General features: G+C 42.1%; 1 protein-coding gene across 4 annotated transcripts in view; it reads right to left on the reverse strand.

The window, feature by feature from the left end:
- The window catches only part of LRGUK (leucine rich repeats and guanylate kinase domain containing), a 109,620-nt gene that overhangs the window by 21,487 nt on the left and 63,099 nt on the right, over positions 1 to 25,034 (reverse strand). For 2 of the 4 annotated variants that reach the window (XM_072764003.1, XM_072764004.1), the window contains one exon: positions 17,702 to 23,418. In XM_072764003.1, the coding sequence (XP_072620104.1) occupies positions 21,188 to 23,418 (2,231 nt within the window). In that variant the 3' untranslated portion in view covers positions 17,702 to 21,187. Of the gene's footprint in view, positions 1 to 10,394; positions 10,535 to 17,701; positions 23,419 to 25,034 lie in introns of those variants that run through there. The other 2 variants (XM_026010862.2, XM_072764002.1) reach the window with 2 other exon arrangements.

Genomic DNA, 25,034 nt, shown 5'->3' on the forward strand with positions numbered 1-25,034 from the left:
GTGGTCTTCTAAGAATTTCAAGTATTCCACATCTTAACACCTCATAATTTGAACTTCTAGTGTATAAATAGTAGTATTTCACTGTGGCTATAATTTCTATTTCCTGATAATGAGGTTGAGTATATCTCCACATGATTATTGGCCATCTAGATATTATCCTTTGTAAAGAGGTTCTTCCATAAGTTATTTTTTCTTGATATTATCCTTTGTAAAGAAGTTTTTCTGTTATTTTTCTCTTAATACTTTATAAAAGTTCTTTATATATTCTAAATAACAACATTTTGTTAGTTATATTTATTGCAGATATCACCCCCCTCTCTCTGGTTTGTCTTTTTTCCTCTTTAATACTGTTTTTTTTAATTGACATAAATTGCTAATTTTAATGTTCCTCAACGTTTGAAACTTTTCCTTTGTAATTTGTGCTTTTTGTATTGTATTTAAGGAATCTGTACCTGCCTCAAAGTCATAAAAACCTTACATTATCTTCTAGAAGTATTACTGCTTTGTCTTTCACATTTATACAGATGATCCACCTTAAATTTTGTAATTGCACCTTGACATATATGTATAGTTAGAAACTATGCACAAGGAAAGGTTGGAATGTTTGAATAGAGGGTAAGACAGAAAGACTCATGCATACATGGAGTTTGGGGTGAATTTGAGCAGAGAGGAAGAACATCATCTTCAACATCTGTGGGAAGGAGTTTCAGAGAAAAAGAACCCCAAAAAGCCTAGACAATGGGAATTTCCACCTATTACTATTAGATGGTGTTTCTAAAAGTGAGTATGAATATATTAAATCTACAGTGAAGACACCGAAAGAGCACAAAATGTTTACTTTTGGGGGGATACAATTTAATACAGGTTTTTGACAGAGGAAGTTGCAATTACTTTCTTCAGCCCACTAAAAGTTCTCAAAAATACATGGAAATTTATGTCGGGGAAAGTAAAATGAGCAAAATAACATCTCCCAAGGGTTGCAGTGAAAGGTACATGAGATAAATTTACACGAAAGCCCTTTCCAAATTACAAATGTGTGTAAAGGCTATTTATGTTCTCTAGCATTAACAAGGTAACACCTCTCTACAGCTTCTGCTGTCCTGTGGCTCATTTTGCATTGTTAACAGCTACGCAAAAGGTTAAGAACCTAAAATCTAATAACTACTTAGAATTTAAAAATAGTGTTGAGTTCATCATCTTTGAAGGAAAATGAGGCATTAAAAATAACCTTAACGCATTCACCCCATATATACGACAGCAGCAATTTAGTATTTTGCACATATTTCTGTTTAACGTGGCTGTTGTTTGTTGAGGGATGTGATCTGCTTCTCTATGAAACTATCATCCCGTTGTATCTCCACTAGCACTGATGGGCAAAGATACCAGGACGTCGAGGCTACACCGAGTTTGAGCTTTGTTACTATCGTGGATCAGGTACTGCTAACCCTCCCACTGGGGACACAGGCAATGGTCTACATCAGGCTATGGATGCCCTGGGCTGCGGGGATGAACAGTTTCTCAGGGAGGTGACCACAGATAAGCGGTGACCTGGGTCAAAGTTCACGAGACTACTTTGATCACAAATGGTAATACCTGTGCCCCTTTCCCATCTACCACCAAGTTGGCTCCTTCTACTATCACACTGCCTTATCCTTCCCTCTCTAGTTTCACCAAAGTGTTTGTTAGTTTTATACTGAAATGTTGGTCATGATTTATAGCAAGAACACATTGTACACATTGTGTGTGTATGTGGTTTTTTTTCTCCCATCTCTGTTCCTCTCATCCCCTGTTCTCTTAACTTCTACCTGAATGCCCTTAACCAGACAAAAGCTGTATTTTATTAAACCTGAAGTTTTTTTCTTTTTTTTTTTTAATATTTTATTTATTCATGGGAGACAGAGAGAGGCAGTGCCATTGGCAGAGGGAGAAGCAGGCTTCCTGCGGGGAGCCTGATGCGGGCCTTTATCTCAGGATACCGGGATCATGGCCTGAGCCAAAGGGAGAGGCTCAGCTGCCAAGCCACTCTGGTGCCCCGAGCCTGAAGTTTTTCTAATTTGAAGAAGATTTGTCATGTTTAAATAAATCACGAAACCCAACTAACTGGCAGAGCAGTGTGGCAAGTCAATGGTATGTATTTCTCATTGGTGTTTGTGAGGCTGTGTGTCAGGACAGCAGAACTGGGATGCGAGGGGTTCTGGTTGTTAGGACACAGACTTCATGGTAAAGGATAAATGTGGCTGAGGATTTGTTCTGGAGTTTACACTGTGGATATGCTATATCCTGGGGACATAAAGAAGAACCTATATTTGCAAGTCTAAGCCCCAACAAGCATAAAGCCATACTATCTAAGGACAGGATGACAAGTATAGAGAGAAAGGCGTAAATTGACCCGAAAAGATCTGGATTTTCCAGCCTAGAAAGAAAGAGGCTGAGAGGCTCCTCATGGAGAAGGAGCCCCTTCAGGGTCGGTACTAGGCAAAGGTACTGGTAGCAGAGGATATGGAGAGTGCCAGCGCCCCTGGCTCAGAATGAAACTCAAGCTCTTAGACTAGGGACATCTCCATGGTAACCATGGTGGTCTGGAGGCCACGACCTCTTCCCCAATTTTCCAGGATGGTATAAAACTTGGGTTCTTGAACTTGATCCAAAAGATGGGAGTGATCCCAATTCCTTTTTTTTTTTGAAATATATAATTTTTATTGGAGTTCGATGTGCCAACATATACCATAACACCCAGTGCTCATCCCGCCAAGTGCCCCCCTCAGTGCCCGTCACCCAGTCACCCCAGCCCCCCCGGCTCACCTCCCTTTCCACTCCGCTTGTTCGTTTCCCAGAGTTAGGAGTCTCTCATGTTCCATCACCCTCACTGATATTTCCACTCATTTTCTTTCCTTTCCCCTTTATTCCCTTTCACTATTTTTTATATTCCCCAAATGAATGAGACCATATAATGTTTGTCCTTCTCCGACTGACTTACTTCACTCAGCATAATACCCTCCAGTTCCATCCACGTTGAAGCAAATGGTGGGTATTTGTCATTTCTAATGGCTGAGGAATATTCCATTGTATACATAGACCACATCTTCTTTATCCATTCATCTTTCGATGGACGCAGAGGCTCCTTCCACAGTTTGACTATTGTGGACATTGCTGCTATAAACATCGGGGTGCAGGTGTCCCGGCATTTCACTGCATCTGAATCTTTGGGGTAAATCCCCAGCAGTGCAATTGCTGGGTCGTAGGGCAGGTCTATTTTTAATTCTTTGAGGAACCTCCATACAGTTTTCCAGAGTGGCTGCACCAGTTCACATTCCCACCAACAGTGCAAGAGGGATCCTCTCCAACATCTGTTGTTTCCTGTCTTGTTAATTTTCCCCATTCTCACTGGTGTGAGGTGGTATCTCATTGTGGTTTTGATTTGTATTGCCCTGATGGCCGGTGATGTGGAGCATTTTCTCATGTGCTTGTTGGCCATGTCTATGTCTTCCTCTGTGAGATTTCTCTTCATGTCTTTTGCCCATATCATGATTAGATTGTTTATTTGCTGTTGAGTTTAATAAATTCTTTATAGATCTTGGATACTAGCCCTTTATCTGATAGGTCATTTGCAACTATCTTCTACCATATGTAGGTTATCTTTTAGTTTTGTGGACTGTTTATTTTGCTGTGCAGAAGCTTTTAATCTTAAGTCCCAATAATTCATTTTTGCTTTTGTTTCCCTTGCCTTCATAGATGTATCATGCAACAAGTTGCTGTGGCCAACTTCAAAAAGGGTGTTGTCTGTGTTCTCCTCTAGGATTTTGATGGATTCTTGTCTCACATTTAGATCTTTCACCCATTTTGAGTTGATCTTTGTGTATGGTGAAAGAGAGTGGTCTAGTTTCATTCTTCTGCACATGGCTGTCCGATTTTCCCAGCACCATTTATTGAAGAAACTGTCCTTCATCCAATGGATAGTCTTTCCTCCTTTGTCGAAGATTAGTTGACCATAGAGTTGAGGGCCCATTTCTGGATTCTCTATTCTGTTATATTGATCTATGTGTCTGTTTTTGTGCCAGTACCACACTGTCTTGATGATCAAAGCTTTGTAGTACAGCCTGAAATCCGGCATTGTGATGCCCCCGGCTCTGGTTTTCTTTTTCAATATTCCCCTGGCTATTTGGGGTCTTTTCTGATTCCACACAAATCTTAAGCTGATTTTTTCCAACTCTCTGAAGAAAGTCCATGGTATTTTGATAGGGATTGCATTAAATGTGTAAATTGCCCTGGGTAGCATTGACATTTTCACATTAATTCTGCCAATCCATGAGCATGGAATATTTTTCCATCTCTTTGTGTCTTCCTCAATTTCTTTCAGAAATGGTTTGTAGTTTTAAGAGTATAGAACCATTACCTCTTTGGTTAGGTTTAACTTATCCTTTTGGGTGCAATTGTAAATGGGATTGACTCCTTAATTTCTCTTTCTTCACTCTCATTGTTAGTGTATAGAAATGCGACTGACTTCTGGGCATTGATTTTGTTTTTTTTTTTTTTTTTTTTTTTTTTTTTTTTTTTTTTTTTTTTTTTTTTAATTTTTTTATTTATTTATGATAGTCACAGAAAGAGAGAGAGAGAGAGGCAGAGACACAGGCAGAGGGAGAAGCAGGCTCCATGCACCGGGAGCCCGATGTGGGATTCGATCCCGGGTCTCCAGGATCGCGCCCTGGGCCAAAGGCAGGCGCCAAACCGCTGCGCCACCCAGGGATCCCCTGGGCATTGATTTTGTATCCTGCCACACTGCCAAATTGCTGTATGAGTTCTAGCAATCTTGGGGTGGAGTCTTTTGGGTTTTCTATGTAGAGTATCATGTCATCGGTGAAGAGGGAGAGTTTGATTTCTTCTTTGCCAATTTGAATGCCTTTTATTTCTTTTTGTTGCCTGATTGCTGAGGCTAGGACTTCCAGTACTATGTTGAATAGAGGTGGTAAGAGTGGACATCCCTGTCTTGTTCCTGATCTTAGGGGAAAGGCTCCCAGTGCTTCCCCATTGAGAAGGATATTTGCTGTGGGCTTTTCATAGATGGCTTTTAAGGTGCTGAAGAATATTCCCTCTATCCCCACACTCTGAAGAGTTTTGATCAGGAATGGATGCTGTATTTTGTCAAATGCTTTCTCTGCATCTATTGAGAGGATCATATGGTTCTTGTTTTTCTCTTGTTGATGACCTATCACATTGATTGTTTTACGAGTGCTGAACCAGCCTTCCATCCCAGGGATAAATCCCACTTGGTCATGATGAATAATCTTCTTAATGTATTGTTGGATCCTACTGGCTAGTATCTTGTTGAGAATTTTTGCATCCATGTTCATCAGGGATATTGGCCTATAATTCTCCTTTTTGGTGGGGTCTTTGTCTGGTTTTGGAATTAAGGTGATGCTGGCCTCATAGAACGAGTTTGGAAGTATTCCATCCCTTTTTATCTTTTGGAACAGCTTTAGTAAAATAGATATTGTTACTTCTTTAAACATTTAATAGAATTCCCCTGGGAAGCCATCTGGCCCTGGACTTTTGTGTCTTGGGAGTTTTTGATGACTGCTTCCATTTCCTCCCTGGTTATTGGCCTGTTCAGGTTTTCTATTTCTTCCTGTTCCAGTTTTGGTAGTTTATGGTTTTCCAGAAATGTGTCCATTTCTTCTAGATTGCCTAATTTATTAGTGTATAGCTGCTCATAATACGTTTTTAAAATCGTTTGTATTTCCTTGGTATTGGTGGTGATCTCTCCTTTTTCATTCATGTTTTGATTAATTAGAGTCTTGTCTCCTTTGTTTTTAAAAAGGCTTGCTAATGGTTTATCTATCTTATTCTTTCAAAGAACCAACTCCTGGTTTTGTTTATCTGTTCCACAGTTCTTCTGGTCTCTATTTCATTGAGTTCTGCTCGAATCTTTATTAACTCTCTTTTTCTGCTTGGTGTAGGTTTTATTTGCTCTTCTTTCTCCAGTTCCTTTAGGTGCAAGGATAGCTTGTGTATTTGCGATTTTCCAATTTTTTGAGGGATGCTTGTATTGTGATATATCTCCCTCTCAGGACTGCTTTTGCTGTATCCCAAAGATTTTGAATGGTTGTATCTTCATTCTCATTAGTTTCCATGAATCCTTTTAATTCTTCTCTAATTTCCTGACCCTTTCATCTTTTAGCAGGATGCTCTTGAACCTCCACGTGTTTGTGGTCCTTCCAAACTTCTTGTTGTGATTAAGTTCGAATTTCAAGGCATTATGGTCTGAGAATATGCAGGGGACTCTCCCAATCTTTTGGTATCGGTTCAGACCCGATTTGTGACCCAGTATGTGGTCTATTCTGGAGAAAGTTCCATGTGCACTTGAGAAGAATGTGTATTCAGTTGCATTTGGATGTAAAGTTCTGTAGATATCTGTGAAATCCATCTGGTCCAGTGTATCATTTAAAGCTCTTGTTTCTTTGTAGATATTGTGCTTAGAAGATGTGTCATTTGCAGAAAGTGCCATGTTGAAGTCTCCTACTATTAGTGTATTATTATCTAAGTATGTCTTTGGTTATTGATATTTTTGGCAGTTCCCACATTAAGGGCATAAGTATTCATGATTGTTAGGTCCTCTTGTTGGATAGATCCTTTAAGTATGATATAGTATCCCTCTACATCTCTTACTACAGTCTTTAATTTATCTTATAGGAGAATGGCTACCTCCGCTTTCTTTTGAGGACCATTTGAATGGTAAATGGTTCTCCAAACTTTCATTTTCAGGCTGTAGGTCTAAGATGAGTCTCTTGTAGACAGCAAATAGTTGGGTCTTGTTTTTCATCCAGTCTGAAACCCTGCGTCTTTTGATGGGATCATTAAGCCCATTCATGTTCAGAGTTACTATTGAAAGATATGAATTTAGTGTCATCATGATACCTATTCAGTCCCAGTTTTTGTGGATTATTTCTTTGGACTACCTCTTTCTTTTACAGTCCCCCTTAAAATTTCTTGCAGAGCTGGTTTGGTGGTCACATATTCTCAGTTCCTGCCTATCTTGGAAGCTCTTTATCTCTCCTTCTTTTCTGAATGATAGCCTTGCTGGATAGAGTATTCTTGGCTGCATGTTCTTCTCATTTAGGACCCTGAATATATCCTGCCAGCCCTTTCTGGCCTGCCAGGTCTCTGTGGAGAGGTCTGCTGTTAATCTAATACTTCTTCCGATAAAGGTTAGGGATGTCTTGTCTCTTGATGCTTTAAGGATTTTATCTTTGGAATTTGTAAGTTTCACTATTAGATGTTGAGGTGTTGAACGATTTTTATTAATTTTAGGGGGGGATCTATCTCCTGGATCTGAATGCCTGTTTCCCTTTCCAAATTAGGGAAATTCTCAGGTATGATTTGTTCAAATATGGTTTCTGGTCCTCTGTCCCTTTTGGCGCCCTCTGAACCACAATTAAACCTAGATTTTTCCTTCTGAGGCTGTCATTTATTTCCCTTAACCTTTCATCATGGTCTTTTTTCTCTTTTTTCGTCAGCTTCCTTCCTTGACATCAACTTGTCTTTTATGTCACTCACTCTTTCTTCCACGTCATTAACCTTCATCGTTAGGACCTCTAGTTTGGATCACATGTCATTTAATTGATTTTTATTTTCGACCTGATTAGATCTAAATTCTGCAGTCATGAAGTCTCTTGAATCCTTTATGCTTTTTTCCAGAGCCACCAGTAGCTTTATAATTGTGCTTCTGTGTTGGCTTTCTGACATCAAATTGTAATCCAAATTCTGTAACTCTGTGACAGAGAGGACTGTTTCTGATTCTTTCTTTTGTGATGAGTTCTTCTTTCTAGTCATTTTGCTCAGTGCAGAGGGGCTAGAAACGAATTGTACTGGAAAAAGGAAGAAAAGAAGAAGAAAAACAACAGCAACAACAACAACAAAAAAAAAAAAAAAAAAAAAAAACAAGGAGAGATATCCTCTGGTTCTATATACTGTAAATAAATCCCTTGACTTCCCCTGGAGCTTTCCAGTGCTGCTCAGCCAAGAACTTGCTCTTCCCCTGTCCTTTCAGCTGGTCTTCTGGGGGAGGGGCCTGCTGTGCTGATTCTCAGGTTTGAGCACCTGGGGGAGCTGCCCGTCCCCTGCCTGGTGCACCGGTCAGCCGGAGCTGTTTATCCTGTGAGGCCCCTGTTCCCTGGCAGCCCCGCCCCTCCCAGGCACAGGGTGACACCAGGAGGAAGTACAGCCCCAGTGGTGGCAGCCAGCTCTGCAGCCCTAGAGTCAGCCCCCGCAGTAACCACGGAGCTCTCTGTCTGCAGGGCCTGGAGGCTCCGGGGCGGGGCCGCTGATCTGCTCAGCTCGGGGCAGGAGCATCCTCGCTGTCCTGGGCCCTCCTGGCCTCTGCCTGTCCCGGGGGAGGCCGGATCCTGGGCCATGTCCCGGCACCCTGGGGTCCCGGCCACAGCTCCCGAAAGCAGCAGGTGCAGCCCCCTCTGCCCGGAGCAGCCGCCTGAGTTGCTCCCGAGGCCCTGCCAGGGAACTCGGCTGGCGGTGTGTGGGGCGCTCTCCCCTGGGGGCCCCTCCTCTGTTAGTGACCCTAGGAACCTGGAGACTCCACTGCCCCTCCTGCGCTTCTGCCCGGTTTCCCTGTGAGCGCCTTTCCGTCCGGGAAGAATCCGGAGCAGATTCTTAAAGTTCCTGCTTCTCCGGGGCTGGGCTTTCTTGTCCTGAGGCTCCTGCCACCCAGCTTTAGCCTGGCTCCTCACGGGGCTCCTCCTCCCTTGATTCTTTTTTATTTTTTCCACCTTTCTACTTGTTAGAAGCAAAAATCCTTCTCTCTGTAGCGTTCCAGCTGTTCTCTCTTTAAATCTCAGGTCGGATGCATAGGTTTTCAGGCTTATATGAAAGTTATCTAGGTAAGTTGGTGGGGACAGGTGACTTGGGGACCCTACTCTTCCACCATCTTGCCCCACCCCTATTCCAATTCCTAATGACTGACTTCCCATGGATCCTGGTGGATGGGAACAAGTCCAGAATTAATTTATTTTGGATGAATCAATATGATGTTACCTGCACCTAAGTATTGTGGCACAAATTCATATTATTTACATGTTTAGGGTGCACCCACCCACTGCTCCTCCTAAGAAACCCTAATCTGTACCTGTGCTCTTTGCCCTTCCACAGGTGACTGGACAAGCAGTCTCATGTGGACTCTGTAGAATGGCTTGAAAAGTACAGCTGGGACAACTGGGTTCTCTGGGCCTCCCACAATATGAATGATGGAAAGAAGTTGTCAGGAATTGTAAGCATAGAGCCAAGAGGCCATGGAGAGCTGGGGCCAGCATGAACGAGAGGGAGTTCAAGCTACAAGGGAGAGGAGCCGGCCTGAGTGGAGGAGGCTGGCCAGGAGGGAGGGTGCAACAGAACATTCTAGAAACAGGAGCAGAGATGACAGGCACTTGCTGCCTCTGGAAGGCAGAGAAACCCTAGCACCTTACTGGTTAATCCTAGAGCTGGTCCTGTGAGGTCTGTACTTCAGCCCTGTTCATGATGCACTGGGAACCCACTCGTTACATTTTTTTATTTGGAGCTACCTCTTACTCAGGCTGGCTTGAACGGGCATCTGTTCCTTGCCCCTTGAATACTGACATCCTATGACTTCCTCCAAGCAGACTGCAAAGTGAGGCCTGGATATACCACAGCCTGAGACTTTTCATCTGAAGTAACTAGTCTGATTCTTCCCACCACAGCCTATATGACGTGATGAATGATTTGCTCACAACAGCCTAGCCGTAAGGAAACACAAACTACGAGCTGATCACTGAAAGGCAAGTCCCATCGAATCTGGAGCAACTGCAGTTGCCGTTGAGTTAGGCCTCTTCACATTCCCAGATCATCCTATGAAACCATCACAAAGGGAAAATGAACACGCCCTAATCTGCATGCAGTGATCCCTCTGTAGTCAGCACTCATGCACATATGGTTTTTCTGATTTTTCTGAGCGGCCCAAGAACTGAATTGGGACAAAATTGTATGATTGCCTTAAATGCTGCAAAATCATTAAAAAGGGGCCTCTGAGTGAACTTGCTTTGAAGGCTCAGCGCAAGAACACTCAAAATTTTACCCCACAAGAAAACAAGTTTTCTGTTGGAATACATATTTTATCATGTTAATTCTATCAAAGAAGTGCTTTTCTATTCTTGCTAAATAAAAGGGCTGTCAGAGTATTGACAAAAGGTAGGGAAAGGGACCCACAAAAGCTACACTGAATACTCTTTGTAGAACCCATGTCTATCCCTACAGGTGTAGAAAGAGGCAAAAAATTTGTCTTCAGCTGATACCAGAGTTGAGTTTTGGCGAAAGTTAGTCTGAAAATACCAAATCCCCTTTTGGGCTGATCTACCCCTCCCACCCCTCCTTACCACTGGGGTTTTTTTGGCTGCAAGTTTGGCCCATAATTTCACAAAGTAGTTTCTGTCTGTAGACTCCAGCAAATCACACAAAGTCCAAGTGGTGAGCTTCCTAGAAGGCTCTTCAGATTTCAGCTGAGGTATCTTAATATCTGGTAGGGAAGAAACCAAAGTTTACAGGTAAAAGGCATGAAAAGGGGTAGGGGAAACTTTGTGAAGTGAGGGAAATGCTTTGTGTCTGGACTGTCCCAAACACAGCAAAATGAATAAAGTGTGTGCGTTTCAACTTGAGAGTAAGAGAATTAAAATATGTCTTAGGAAACAAGGTAATAATTATTATTGATTATAGGAAAGTCAGGCGATAGCACCTAGTAGAAATGTCCTGGGAGTACACTTGGTGCTCACCAGTATAGCCTTAGAAAGGGAACCGAAGTAAACCTTGGCACACACAGTACATAAATGAAAAGCCACACTGATAATTAAATTCCATTTGATAAAACTCCCCTAAAAGGCTAGAAAGAAAATAAAATATGCAATGCAGAGAATAAACTTAAAAAAAATAATGGAAAGGATGATGAGGTCACTGTTTAACAGAATTTATTCATAAATAATGCTGAAAGTTTCCTTTAAAACATTAGACTGTCCAGAGACCTGGAATATAAAGAATAAAAGTTTCTATTACTGCTCACCCATAGGGATCCCTGGTGTAAGTGCTTTTGGACATATAGGAGTGTCAACATTTTTAGGAATATTGCTCTAAAGATGCTAAATTTCAAAATTTTTTAAATGCTAAAATAAATTATTTCCACATGTCCCACCAATCAATATGGCTGACTGAGCAGACATGGGAAGCTCCCTCCACCCAAAGACAAGAAAACACTTGGTAATATAGGACAGAAATTTATTTTGCATCATACATAGCAAAGCTGAGAAACCAAGAAAGAAAAATTTCCAGGTGCTGGAAGTGAAGGTTCCAAGTCGGAAGAGTGGGAACTGATACCAAGAAGTCAGAGTGCTTTTGGGGCTGAGGCTTCTGTACAGAGAGAGGGCAGCGCCTAGGTTCTTGATGCAGAAGACCTGGGCTCCTTGATGAGGTGAGGAGCTGCAGAGGGGGGGTCTGGAAGTCTCAGCACTCAGACCCAGGACTGTGCCTGGACCACAGGTGTCACCTGGACGAGGGCAGAGACACTTGTGGGAAGGCAGGCCTCAGATGCTGTGTTGTGTGCTGGTATGGAACCTCAACTCCAACCCCGCCTGCCTGCAACACCCGACTGCATGGCAATCCTAGGCCAATAAGGTAAGGAAAGTGCTGTTGTAGACAACTGAAAGTATTTAATCATGTTGGGAAGTCTAAAGCTCCACAACCCAGCACCTGCCTTGAGAGAGACAGAGAGAGAGAGAATCAGAAGATGCAGCAAATGAGGGAATCCACATCCAAGGAATTCCAGGCAATAGTCCAAACTAAGGAACACTGAGGTAACTACGGTTATAACAACAGTCCTAGTGATAACAAGGGATGATCTTGTGTGGAGACCTTCTCTGTTAAATCTTCCTGATGGAAAAGCCATTAGATCCATATTTGTTGAGTACCTCCTGTGAGTCAGCTAGTGAGCTGGACGTTGGGGACACAGCAGCAGATTAAAAAGTCCTGAGCTGTGGGAATTACATTCTAATGTTGGGGAGAGACAACACTCAGATGATGGCAGGTGGCAGTAAGTACAACGAAGCAACGGGAAGCCAAATAAGGGGACAGAGTGAGAGAGGGTGTGATGGTCAGAGAAGTCCTCTCTAAGGGGGTGACATCTGGACAGACATCTAAAACCACAAGAGAAGCATTTAAATATCTGGGACAAAGGCATTATTGTGCAGAAAGAGGGGCTTCATATAAGGACCCAGGAACATACCTAACATAACTGAATTACATAAAGAATTGACATGGCTGATGCAAGGGGTGGAATGATATGGAGAGGATAGATCCTGTGCTCATTTAAAAGAGAGAGAGAAACAGAACACCTGTCCTCTTGATGGGACTCTAAGAACCAAGAGCATTGGGAAAAAGACCAGATGAATTTGAGAAAAGTTAAAACAGTAAAGAAATAGAAGCTATATTTATTGAGAGAATTTCCACAAAATTTCCAATATTATATATAAATACAAAAGCATACTCAAAGTACAGTATATGTGTCAGGGTTCCTTCTTCTACCTTTCTGAGATATAAGCAATCTGTCTTAGGTCTTACGTCATGGTGTGAACAATTCCAGTTCAATCTGATGATACAAGAGGACTATAATTCCAACAATTTAATGTCTTTATGGTTTCTCAAAAATATATTTTGGGTAAAGATAATGTGTTTCCATTACTATTAAATTACCTTGCAATGCCACTACTTCAATGACTTGGACTCCAATAATGAGGATTTCATACAGTTCTTAAGACAGTTTCTAATGTTTTAATATATCAATAGACAAAGTATTTTGCTTCTCAATTAAAAATATATAATTATCATTGTTATAATACCCTGCAACAAAAGTTTCTTAACATAATATTATTCAAAGTATCTAAATTAAAGTCAACCTTAAGGCAACATTAAAATATATGTATAAATCACAGTCCACAAAAACAACAAAGTTCTTCAGTATAAAGGGCTGGTTAAATTTATTTAAACACCTACCATGAAGCACAAATGAATTTAAATATGCATGACATATTTTAAAATTATTTTATAGATTAGTATCATTATTAAATGCCAGAAAATATAAATGAATTACCTGGATCAAGTGGAAGTATATCTCAAATTAATTCTAAGTAGCTCAGACCTTTTTTTATTTAGACTCCTATCCCTTTGCAGTCAAGAGAGTTAGAATAATTCACATTAAACATTTTAAAAGCAGCAGCAGATAATCCAACCTAAATAACAAATGCAGTAGGAGCCAGGTACCCAAGAATAAAACATTTTGAGTATATATTTAATATCATACCATCACACAGACTAAACGAGGCCTTTTCCTACATAAAGAGAGGAAACACAAAATGTTGATCTGACATTACTGGTACACAGCCACATGGCCATGTCAATAACTTGTAATAAAATTAGAATTTGGGAATCAGACTGAATATTTTGAGAAACAAAACCCCTACTTTAATAACCAATTTTTCTACATTAATAAGCCTATTTATATAGCAAAGCAACTAAGTCATTTTCCTATTCAAAAATATGAGACTACTTCAAAGCAAAAAACAAAACAAAACAAAACAAAAAAACAAAAATATGAGACTAAACACTTGTAAATATATACAGTTTTTGACATTTAAATAAAACCCTGGGGGAAAATGAAGAATTTGTCGCTCTTTGAAAAAAAAAGCTAGAATTTGTCTCTTTTTCAAGACAATCAAAAATGTATGACTTGGAAACAGGTTTTAATTTTCAACAGAAGTTCTCAGATAACCGATGGTTTCAGAATCATTCATTTCCCCCACCCCCACTCAAATGGGGTTTAAAAAAACAACAACACATGTTTATTCAGGTAACTGTTTTTGTTTTTTAACTGGCAAGAATAAGTTATCCCTCAATGATTAAATACATACATAATACATAGGTACTTGTAAAACCACTATAAAGGAGTCTCAATACTGAAGCTGTAACTATAAAAAAGGCCCAAACCAAATTAATGCACAACAATCTGTGATACACTGTTTATTTTTAACGAGATTTACATAATTTTAATGGAAAATTAAAGGAAAACTCAGTTAATTTGGACGTATTATCACAAAACTAAAGGTTCTGAAAAAAGCTATATTTTTCTAGGGCAGAATTAAATCTCAAAAGTCTTATCTGTGCTTCCAAGGAAGGAATAAAAGCAAAAAACACACAATCGCATAGTATCCATAATTTTCCATAGCAAAATAAGCTTTTATATGTGGAAAGCTAACAAGTCCAAGGAAATAGAGTAATAATGTCCATATATATATATATTTTTTTTTTGAATACATTGATTAAACTGTTCAAGCAGTAAAGTGCTCTATTCTTGAGTTTCCAGTCAAAGAAATAATCAGCTACTTAGAGAACAGATTCTATTATGAGGACAAAGCATGTGAATGTGTATTCTCACACAGAATGAGGTACAAAAGAGAAATATTTCTTTCCATTGAACTTCACACTGAAACCTGCTTGGTACAGCTGAACGAACGGGCTCAATACTTGGGCCCTGTATTTAGAATGTCCTAATTAGAACATATATAAGAGGGGTGCCTGGCTGGCTCAGTCAGTGGAGGAGGCGACTCTAGATCTCAGGGTTGAGAGTTCCAGCCCAATGCTGGGTATAGAGCTTACTTACAAATAAAAACATAAACTTAAAAATAAAATCAAATAAAACATATAACACTAGAACCCTGAATCTCTGGGGTTTTTTTAAGCGTATGAATTTATGACGAAGTAGTTAATTGATGCTTTGAAGGAGTTAAGATATAGGACAGGCAAATTTCAAGACTGGAAACTTGACATATAAGATCTGCATACATATAGCATTTGGGCAAGAGGAAGGAGGAGGAGGAGATCGCAAAGAAACCTTCGGGGAGCCTGCATAGACAGGAAATCCTTCTTCTTTAAATATGTTTTATAATGAGGCTGGTGATGAGACTTCCACCCAAGCCTAAACTCTCACCTCTGGCAAGCGTGAGGTGCTCCCTAAACACTTGTCCTTCAAGAACAGCCTTTTCAAAGATGTTATTTCATTGGTCAATTCCTCTAGGAAAGACTTTTTTTTTTTGGGGGGGGGGGGGTCTTTCTCACTTTACTTTCCTTTGCGAAAACCGAGGGTCTTTAGATTAGGTAAGCTTGTAATGTCAGTCTTGGTCTTATCTCACCACAAAAGGAAAACAGAATGCCCACTATCTGGTAATTGAGTTCCCAGTTAAATCACTTGATAGTATTTACTATCTAACCAATCTGAAACATAGGATAGAAATGGTTTTATCAATAAGGAACTAACAATACTAGATAGCATTTAATGAGCATGTACTATGTGCCAGGTGCCATGACAAGCCTTTTATGCGTGGATCTGCAAGTAGAATTCATTATGACCCTAGGGCTGGTGTTTCCCCAACTCACTTCTCCAAGCTGCGATGCTGCATGTGAATGCCCGCAAAACAATCTCTTGATCTCAGCAACATTTTGCTCAACTTCAATTTCTTTCCAATATTATTCTAATTCTGCCTAAGCTCCTTAATTCGACCAAGGTTGTTGAAGTTTTTAAAAGGATTGTCAGAGAAGACCATCCTGTTTGCCAAGTATTTCTAATTTGAAGTGTTAAATCCCATTAATGATAAAATGCTATTTTTAAGATTTTTTTGCTTACATGTTCAGACTAACACTCATATACACACTATGTGCTAGACATTGCCCTTCAATTTATTAACTCATTTACTTCTCACAATAATCTTGAGGTAGGAACTGTTATTGTTTCTACATGAGAACCCTGTAACTTGCCCAAGGTCACACAGCTAGACAGTACTAGTGCTGGAATTCCCTATGGTTATTTTGACCATTGGTGTTATTTTAAATAATTTCTAAGGTTACAAACTTAAAAAAAAAGGCCCCCAGCTTTTGCTAATCTTGCCGTCACTCTTGCTTGCACCTTGAAGATGAAAGATTTGGTGGTCTAACATTATTTATCGATCATCAATACAAAGAAACAGCTCAGCTCTTCTTATTCTCTTCTCTGAATGCCTGGTCAAGAAAGTGATTTCTAGAAGTAGGTCTTTCAAACTGAAGTAATTAATTAAATTCATTTATGAACATATTGTCCTAGATACTATATAAATAGTGCAATTATCTAAATAGAATTTGGAGGATCTTTTACGCCAACAAGATGATTTCAGGGTTGTCATGGAGCAAAAGGAAAGGCAGTCAGCTAAGTACTTAGTGCTGAAAACACGACTGATGAAGATATTTTTTGAAGTTTTTTTTTTTTTTTTTTTAGCTTTTCATAAGAACATATTTGTATGCATATGATTTGGACATATCTTCTCTGGAGCCCTTGAATTGACAGTGAGCGTAACTGCCAATACATTGCACCCTTGCTATTGTCCCAGAAAAGAATTCAGCATAAGTCATGTCAACCCATCCCGTCTCACGTGAAGCAACTAGAGCAGGGAAGCATCTTGTCAATAGGCCTCTAGGAACAGCACCATACCAAAGCTCCAGAGAGCTCAGGCAGAGTTTTTCTTAAAGATTTATTATTTATTTATTATTATTAATTTATGATAGACAGGGGGGGTGGAGAGAGAGAGAGAGAGAGAGAGAGAGAGAGAGAGAATGGCAGAGACAGAAGCAGGCTCCATGCAGGGAGCATGGCGTGGGACTCGATCCCGGGACTCCAGGATCACGCCCTGGGCCAAAGGCAGGCGCTAAACCGCTGAGCCACCCAGGGATCCCCTCAGGCAGGGTTTTTCAAACTGCAGGTTGCAAACTAAATTGTGGAATCCATTTAGTAGGCTATGACCAGCATTTTTTAAAATAAGGATTAAGCAGAACAGAAAACATCAGGCTGTATCATCACTGCAGTGAGTTTGTTTCATACTTGTGTCTCCTGTGGGTGTCTGTGTGTAGGTCATGATTTTGTAAAATATATTCTAGTTACAGGTTTGGGGTCTGAAAGCTTGGAAGCTACTGTTCTGAGTCCTAACTGGGTGTGATTTTCTAGTACTAAGCTCTATTTTCAATAAACTACAGTTCTGGATTCTTCATACCCAGCCAGGAGAGTCAGTTGTCACAAATGGATCATAAAAGGAACCTTAAGTTTTATCCAGTCCAACTAATCACCCACCATATGGAGGCTTCCTGTAAGATTCCCTACACAGAGCCTCTAAGTTCTCAAGAAAGCCTGTTTGTTCCTCTGTACAGGACTTCTAACTTTTAGAAAGTTCCTCATTATGCCAAATTGAAATAGAACATAAGGTTGCTCTTTCACAAGACAGATTTTCATATGTGTGAATGTGGTTCCATGTAACCTTTTCTGAATAAACACAGGTTCGCTGTAGAAAATTTGGAAAATACTAAAAAGCATAAATGAGAAAATAAAAATGATCCATAATCCAACCACCCAGAACAAACAACTGAAATAATGGGCTATATACACCTCCTAAACCTACTTCCTCCCTAATTGTAACAAATATTTTCCTCTTCTCTATATTCTTCTACAAAATGATTATAATGGCAACATCACATCCTACATATAGCTATACCATAACTTTTTTTCCATAACTTATTTTTTTTTTGTTTTTTTTCCATAACTTATTTTTATAATCCCATTGGGTGGCTGTATTATTTCCAGATTTTATTATAAAGGCATTAATAGCAACATCCTTCTAAATCGATCACTTCCTTGTGATAAGTCTTAGAGTTACTAAATTAAAGATGGGCAAAATTTAAAGGCTCTGACAGATACTGTCAAACTGTCCCCTCAAAAGTTGTGCCAACTTACTCAATGGCGACACAGAAAGTGTGCTTACCCTTAACCTCACCAAGAATAGACATTAATCTACTTTCCATCTTTGCCAATTTGGTACCCCCTAAATCTAATCTATTTTAATTTACAGAGGTAGTGAAAGGTAACTGTTTTTTAACATCTATTTTGGCCATTTTTCTCTCCTCATTTGTGAATAACCTGACCATGTCCTTTGTCCAATTCTCTTTTGAGGCTTGAAAATAACTGATGTTGTTCCTTAAATATCTGAAGAAGGTTTTTATTCCTGTTTACTTCAAGACTAGGTGCCAGACTTCCCTTAAAAAGCTAAAGGATCATATTAGCTAATGGACTAAAGTCTGAAATGTTTTTTGCTTTCCCGTAAAGATCACTTTGCTGAGGAATACAGCAAATGGAAGTCATATGAACTCTGTCAACATAGATGGAAAATGATAATTCTCATACAACTAAAAAGCACAAATTTCCATTATGCTGAGAACATAATAGCAGTAAAATCCTCCCACCACAGAATGGTCAGTGATCGTCACTACTCCCTTCTTTGGACTACAAACAAAATGCTGCCCAGCTGCACTGAACCCAGGACATTTTATGTCCTATCAAAACACAAACCTTATGACATCATGAACCCCTGGGAAGGGAGCCAGGGCTTCAGCTAAGTAAGACAAAGGGAAATTTGGCTTTTCACTTCCGTTTAGAACCCTAATAAAAAAGCAACAGTAATGGCTTAAGGAGCCTCAGGACCCATTGCTCAAGGAGGAAACCCAAGTATTTTTTTTTTTTTGAAAGTTCTCACCTGCGCTCATTGTGCCTCTGAAATGCTCCATTCACAGCTCATAAAATGAGGGGCAGTTATCCTTATTTTCTCCCTTTCCCATCTGTCCTTCCCCCCGCCCCCCCAAATCCAATCCAGATACCTCCTGAATCTGTCCATTCCTGCCACGGTGTCTCATTTCAGGCCCTTACCATCTTGTTAGGACTATTGCAACAGCTTCCCAGCCATCCTTCTGACCCCCTATATGGACTACCTTAAATTTATCCTCCATACCAACTCTAGACATTACCTCTAAGATAAAAATTTAACTCTTCAATGGCTTTCCATTGTTAGAAAATCAAGTTTCGAAATTCATTATTAGCATAGCACAAGCTGCCCTTTGGATCTAGAGATACCTACAGCTCTCCTAACATTTGGATCCTTAGGAAAAAAATCCTGTGCCTGCTCTTACTGCCATGCTTAGGCCTACACTGTTCCCTCTTCTGCGAAACCTTCACTCTCTCCTGTCATTCTAATTTTGCGACCCTGAGAACTCGGCTGAAAGAGGACCTCCTCTTGGAAGCATTGGCTGATCCAATTCTGCCATCCCAGGCTGCATTTGGTGTCCTTTCTTGGTATCCTGATGATATTCCAGAAAAGTTACTAAGTGGGTTTGCTTATTTGACATTGAACCTAGCCCTGTGTGCTATGGGGCTTCCAGCTGCCCCAATCACATGGTGGTGTAATGAAGTCTCTTGTCTATCTCTTTCAGTAAAAGAGCTCCTTGAAGCGTACTCGTCATCTTGCTATGTACATCTAACAACTAGCACAGTGTCTGGCATATAGGAGATGCTCGATCAATGCTGGTTGGATGATTGAACTCAACAGAAGTTATATGTTAAAAAAAAATCACCTTATCACTATGATCTTTGACAAACCAGATAATTCAAAGGGTAATTATTAGTATAACACAGGCTCTTCATGTTACAAAAGGACTGCATCTTGGATTTATAAAATGTCAATTTCCTGACCTTGAAATAATATTTGCCATACATTTAATTTTGTCAACACGTACCTTTTGTATATGGTAAGATCCATTTATATAGGCACTGAGTCCTCAAATTTTTGGTATTTTTTAAATACAGGATGCCAAACACAGCTTCAGATGCTGCTTTTCACACAGCAAGCAATCAATAAATACCTGGTTTTAAGAGTCAAATATTGGGTTGGCTGCTTTGCTCAGAATTAGCTGCCTTCTGGGAATGTAGCCTCCATATACTTGAGGAGGAGGCCCAGTGGTTAATGTGTATGTGACCCCATCTCTGGCCTGAGTAGATTAGTTTAAGAGTGAGCACCTGACCTAATCAATACCTTTCCCTGAAAATTTTTTTTAATTTTAGGATTAAGGAACATGTAAATTAATCCCTTTCTGGCGGTGGGAGCTGCCAGATGTAAAACCAGATATAAAACTTGAGAGATATTGGTAGCCATATTTGCTGCCATGGGTAGAAACTTGTATATAATCCACCTAAATCAAAGAGAAAGAGCCATCATGGAGAAAGAAAAACAATGAGAGTCCAGTTGATGACAGAAAATACTGGAGATGATGAGTGTCTGCATTATGTTCAGTAACTGGTCTCCAATCTGAGGCTGTGCTGCAACTGTGCCCTCCCCAGAGTTTGGTGGTGTGAGATATTCCACTCCTTTCTTGCAGATTCCCGTAAGCTGGCCCAGGTTAGACTCCTGTCACTTGCCAGCAAGAGAATTCTTATCTATAAAGGAAAAGGATCTGTAAAGGAAAACTGACTCCCCTGGACCCTTTCCCCAACAACTCTTTCAACTGATTCAACCAGGTGGTTTGGCATAACAAAGGCATGGGCATGAGGTTCCTATTCAGGGACGGAAGGAAGGTATTCATTTTGAAATACATTTCAAGCAAAAGTTGCAGGTAACATGTGCCGACGCAAATCTACAAATTGGAAGCATGCTTCAGTCACCGTGTCCTGTGTGCAAACAACTGTGTCCTCTGCCCACAAATGAACCGTGGGGTGGGAATCTTTATGGGGGTGACCAAGGCCCAGAAACCGCTAAGGCTTCCTTTCCTCAGGGTTCTCCTTCTGGCTCCCTCAATGCCAGTGGTATGCGAGAATTTTCTCATTTAGAAGTGAACCTTCCTAATGAGTTAAGCAAAAACGACGGCAACATGACAGAGCCTCAGCCAGAGTTCGAATGCATACAAGTCTAGACACAGAGGCGCCCTGCTGACACCAGGCTTTAGGACCGTCTCTGGAGATGGCCGCAGGGGCACTGCGTGCGGTGTAGCCCACTCTAGGGGCTGCTCCTCTAGGCCACAGCGCCAAGCCACGACAGAGGCGCTGAGGTGCACAGGCTGGCTGCCTTCTAAGGATCCAATGGCTGGAGAGGGCTGTTGTCCACCTGCCTAGGTTTCCTGGGGGGCAGAAGGGAGCTGCTATATAGACTCCTGGTGCCCTGGCCATAGCTTTCCTTGCCGTGACAGCGCTGCCTCCAATGGGGCACAGCCGTTAAAGACCCAGGGGCTCCAGGATGGCTTAAACCTTGGTGCTCTGACTGCCCCGAGCTCGCCGTCTTCCTTTCCAGTCGGCCTGCTCCTCAGCAGACACCTGAGTCTGGGGCGTGGCGACAGAGCTCTTGTCCTTTGCTGCTCCCCCATGTTTCCAGTCGTGTTTGTCTTTGGCAGGCTGCCTGGAAGCACTGTCCCTTCGGCCAGAGCTCTCTGTGGTCTGGCGGGTCCCTCTATGGGCTGGTGTCTGTCTGACAGGCGGCTGGGTGGAGGCCTGCTCTGGGGACCCCGAAGCAGCCTGCCTCTTCTGAAACCTTCCCCTTCTATGAGCCTCTTCTTTCCTGCTCGGATGTTCCCTGGGAGCAGAATCGTCTGGTTTTGACTCTGCAGAGGACACCTCACTCTGGAGAGGTCTCCTGGGCAGGCGCTGACCCTCCTGAGTTGGTTGGTCACCACTGAGGGTAGCTTTATTTTCCTGAGGCACTCCTCCAGAATGCTCTCTCTTCAAGGGTGGTCCTGTTCGGGTCACGGCTACCTTCTGAACCAGGTCATCTGGGGGGACGTTGGCACGGGCCTTTTTTCTGGAATAAGGTACCTTCTCCCGTTTCTCTACGTGTAATAGGGGATCCTCAGGCAATGGTTCGGCCTGGGGGAGTTCAAAGATTTCTGGCATTTGGACTTTTCTTCTCTGGCTCCCCTGAGGGCTCTGAGGCAGGCTGGGGTGAGGGTGGTCGGGTACCTTTGGGGAAGTCAGCTTCCTCTGGGATTCTGGCTGCAAGGCTGTCTGACGGCCTCTAGGCAGTGCCTTTTTCAGATGCCCTGGCCTTTCAGTGGTCTCTCTTTGAATAGGGAGTTTTTTTCCCCTAGCTCCTATCTGCTGCGCTGGCTCCCGGTTTTGGGGTAAAGACTGCACATCTGAAATCTTCTTGCTGGAGGAGTGGCCTGCTTTGGGCGCTTGCCTTTCCTTTGCGGGCCTCGAATAATGGTGAGCCCTGGGGTTCTGGGGCAGCTGCTGTTCTGAGAAGGGGGTGGGAATCTGTGGAAGCCTAACCACCTGAGCCTCCTCTTCCCAGGGCAGATCAGGGGCAGCCTGTGGCGTGTGCTCCTGGACAGGGGTGCTGATAAGAGGGAGTTTCACCTCCCTGACCTTTCCTTCCTGGACTTGTTGAGTGCTGTGGTCCAGATGGGGGCTCTGATTTTGTGGTGGTTTGGACTGGGGAGGGCTGATGGGAGGAAATTTACTGAAGTCTCCTTCCTGAGCTGGTGGAGGCCTAGGGGAGGGAGTCATGGTTTGATCTGAGGCTGTTCCTAAAGCTTCCTCCCTGCTGGGTGAGAGGAGTTTGGGTGTGGGCCTCCGACTCTGGAGTGGAGCAAGGACCTGCGGCTGAGGCAACCTGGTGGGAGCCAGCCAGCTTCTGGGAAGCAAGGTCATTGGGTTGTCCCTGTGCTGGGTCTGTTTGAGGTCTGCTGAATCCTGAGGATGTGGCAATTCTGGGTAAGGAGTGCTAACCCGGACATATTCTGCTTTTGGGGTTCCTTCCGCTAGAGGTTGTTGAGAATCTTCTGGAGATGGTCCTGCTGTTTTGGCCCCATTCGGGTGGGAAGGGTCTCTTGGAGGCTCATAACGGGTACTGTTGGGTGGCAGAGCTACTGATTCAGTTTCCTTATCCTGGGTTCTCCGGGGACTGGGGGAGGTTGGGCCAGACCCCTGTAGGGCTTCAGATGGCAGAGGGTCAGTGGAGGTTACCTTGGCCTCCCCTGATTCCTCATCTTGGTCCGGCTGAGGGCTGTGAGCTGGAGATGGGTCAGGGTGCTGAGAAGGCTCTTGGGAAGGAGTGATGTTAGGCTGCCCTATCTTACCTGCTTTCGCTTCAGATGTCATGGACTCATTTTCGGGGACATTTGTCATTATTATTTTTGAAGAAAGATCTGATTGTTGAACATCCTTTTCCTTCTGGTTTGGGGATAAGTCCTGAGCCTGCTGGGAAACACCAAGTGCTGATGAGCTGGGCTGCAGAGGAGGCTCAGCACTGACATGGCTACTGGGAGAACATTCTTCTTGATGGGTTGCTCCCTGAGTCAGCTCTTGGTTCTGGAAGGGGGCTAGGTTCTGGTTTTCAGGGACCTGTGTTTGAATCTGCATTCCAGAGAGACGTTCTGTTATCTGGCCATCTGCTTGCAGTTTTGCCAAGCGCCTTGGGGATGGGACCAGGTGTGCTGGCACCCCGGAGGTGGTCTTCTTGCTAGAAGGAGCTCCTGCTTTAATATAAAAAGAAGTTAGCTAAAAACCTCTTAACACACACTATGTAACTAAGGAACTTTAGAAATGACAAAAAAATACCTTTTCCTTTTCTGATGCACATAGGCCCTTGAAAAGAATAAAATTACACAGAGAGAAGAACTATAACCATCTCTTCCCCTTGGGGATCCTAGGTGTCTAGAATTCTCTTATTTCATAGAACTTAGAATAATTTTAGCCAACTGAAATCATGAGCTTCGGTAAATAAAAATAGATAGGCTTACTCACAGAACCAAAATTTTATGTCCAGGTCTGCAAGTGGCAAGAATTTTTAAGCAAATGAAATTTAAAATTTCCACAGCTTAGAAGTCAGTGCTGCTTTTGATGGTAGAAACTAGAGGGTATACATCTAAGCCAGGGCAAGTCCCATTTGTTTCCTTGTTTAATAGCAGTCCCCTTCAAGAAACTGGAACCAGGAAGGTACAGGAAACTCAACAGGCAGTAAGTCAGTACTGAATGGAAGGAGGCAAAGAATGGATCCCACAGAAGCATGCAGTGTCATGGCTTAGAGGAGCCGCTCCTGAGGTTCTGCCCTCCCAGCTGCTGCCCTACCTCCAGGGCCAGTCTTTTCCCTCCAAGTCTACCTGGGTTTCAGCAATGGCTCTCAGAGGCCACTAGCACATTAATGTCGTGGGGTGGGGAAGGGGACGTTTCCTTCGATCACCATGGGAGCAAGTTCTCAGTGTGATTCTGGTCTCATGAACCAACCATGGACACAATCAGCTCAGCAGGCACTTGTTTATGACAGAAGCCCATATATATATTCTGGTGGTCCATATAACATCTTAACCCAGTCTTCAGGACATGGCTCTGAAATGCTGTGGTCAGAGAGGGCACAGCAGTGTGGAACAGCCTTGAAGAAAATAGTCTCAGCTCACTTTGAGGTGACTGTAAGCTGAGTCAGACCTCTCAGATGACCCAAGGTTGGTCCAACCCCAGAAGCAAACCAGGCTCCTGACTACTGTCCCTTCTCCCTCACAAAGCAGGATGAGCGCGGACTACTCTGTGTCTTCACTGAACCTCCTGGTCTGGACCTCCAGTTGAACCAGATGTCTCTGGGGATGGTGTTGGGGAAAAGCAGAGACAAGGAAAAGCTGGCCTCTTGGTGAGGTTTCCGAGGGGATGGCTCTGCTTATCATTCCTATAGCCCTAGTTCATGACCGCTATAGATTAAATACGAATTTAGTCAAGCAACAAATTAAAATATAAGAACAGTAAAAATGAAAAATTAAAATTAAAATTTAAAAAAAGAACAGTAAAAATGTCTAGAATAGGCCAATTCATAGAGACAAAAAGTGGATGAGTAGTTACTGGGGACTAAAGAGGAGTTACTGCCTAATGGGAATCGAGTTTCAGTGAGGCAGGGCTGATAACTTTTGGAGACAGGTAGTAGTGATGGTTACACAACACTGTGAATGTAGCGAATGCCATTACATTGTACACTTAAAATAGCTAAGATGGCTAATTCTGTGTGTGGTTTTTTTTTAATCACAAAAAAGGGAATTTAAAAAACAGAAGGGCATAAGAACAGTGAGACCCAATCCTGAAGGCTCTTCCTAGTTGTTAAACCCCCTGG

Source organism: Vulpes vulpes, chromosome 7 (genome assembly GCF_048418805.1).
Source record: "Vulpes vulpes isolate BD-2025 chromosome 7, VulVul3, whole genome shotgun sequence".
Lineage (NCBI taxonomy): Eukaryota > Metazoa > Chordata > Mammalia > Carnivora > Canidae > Vulpes > Vulpes vulpes.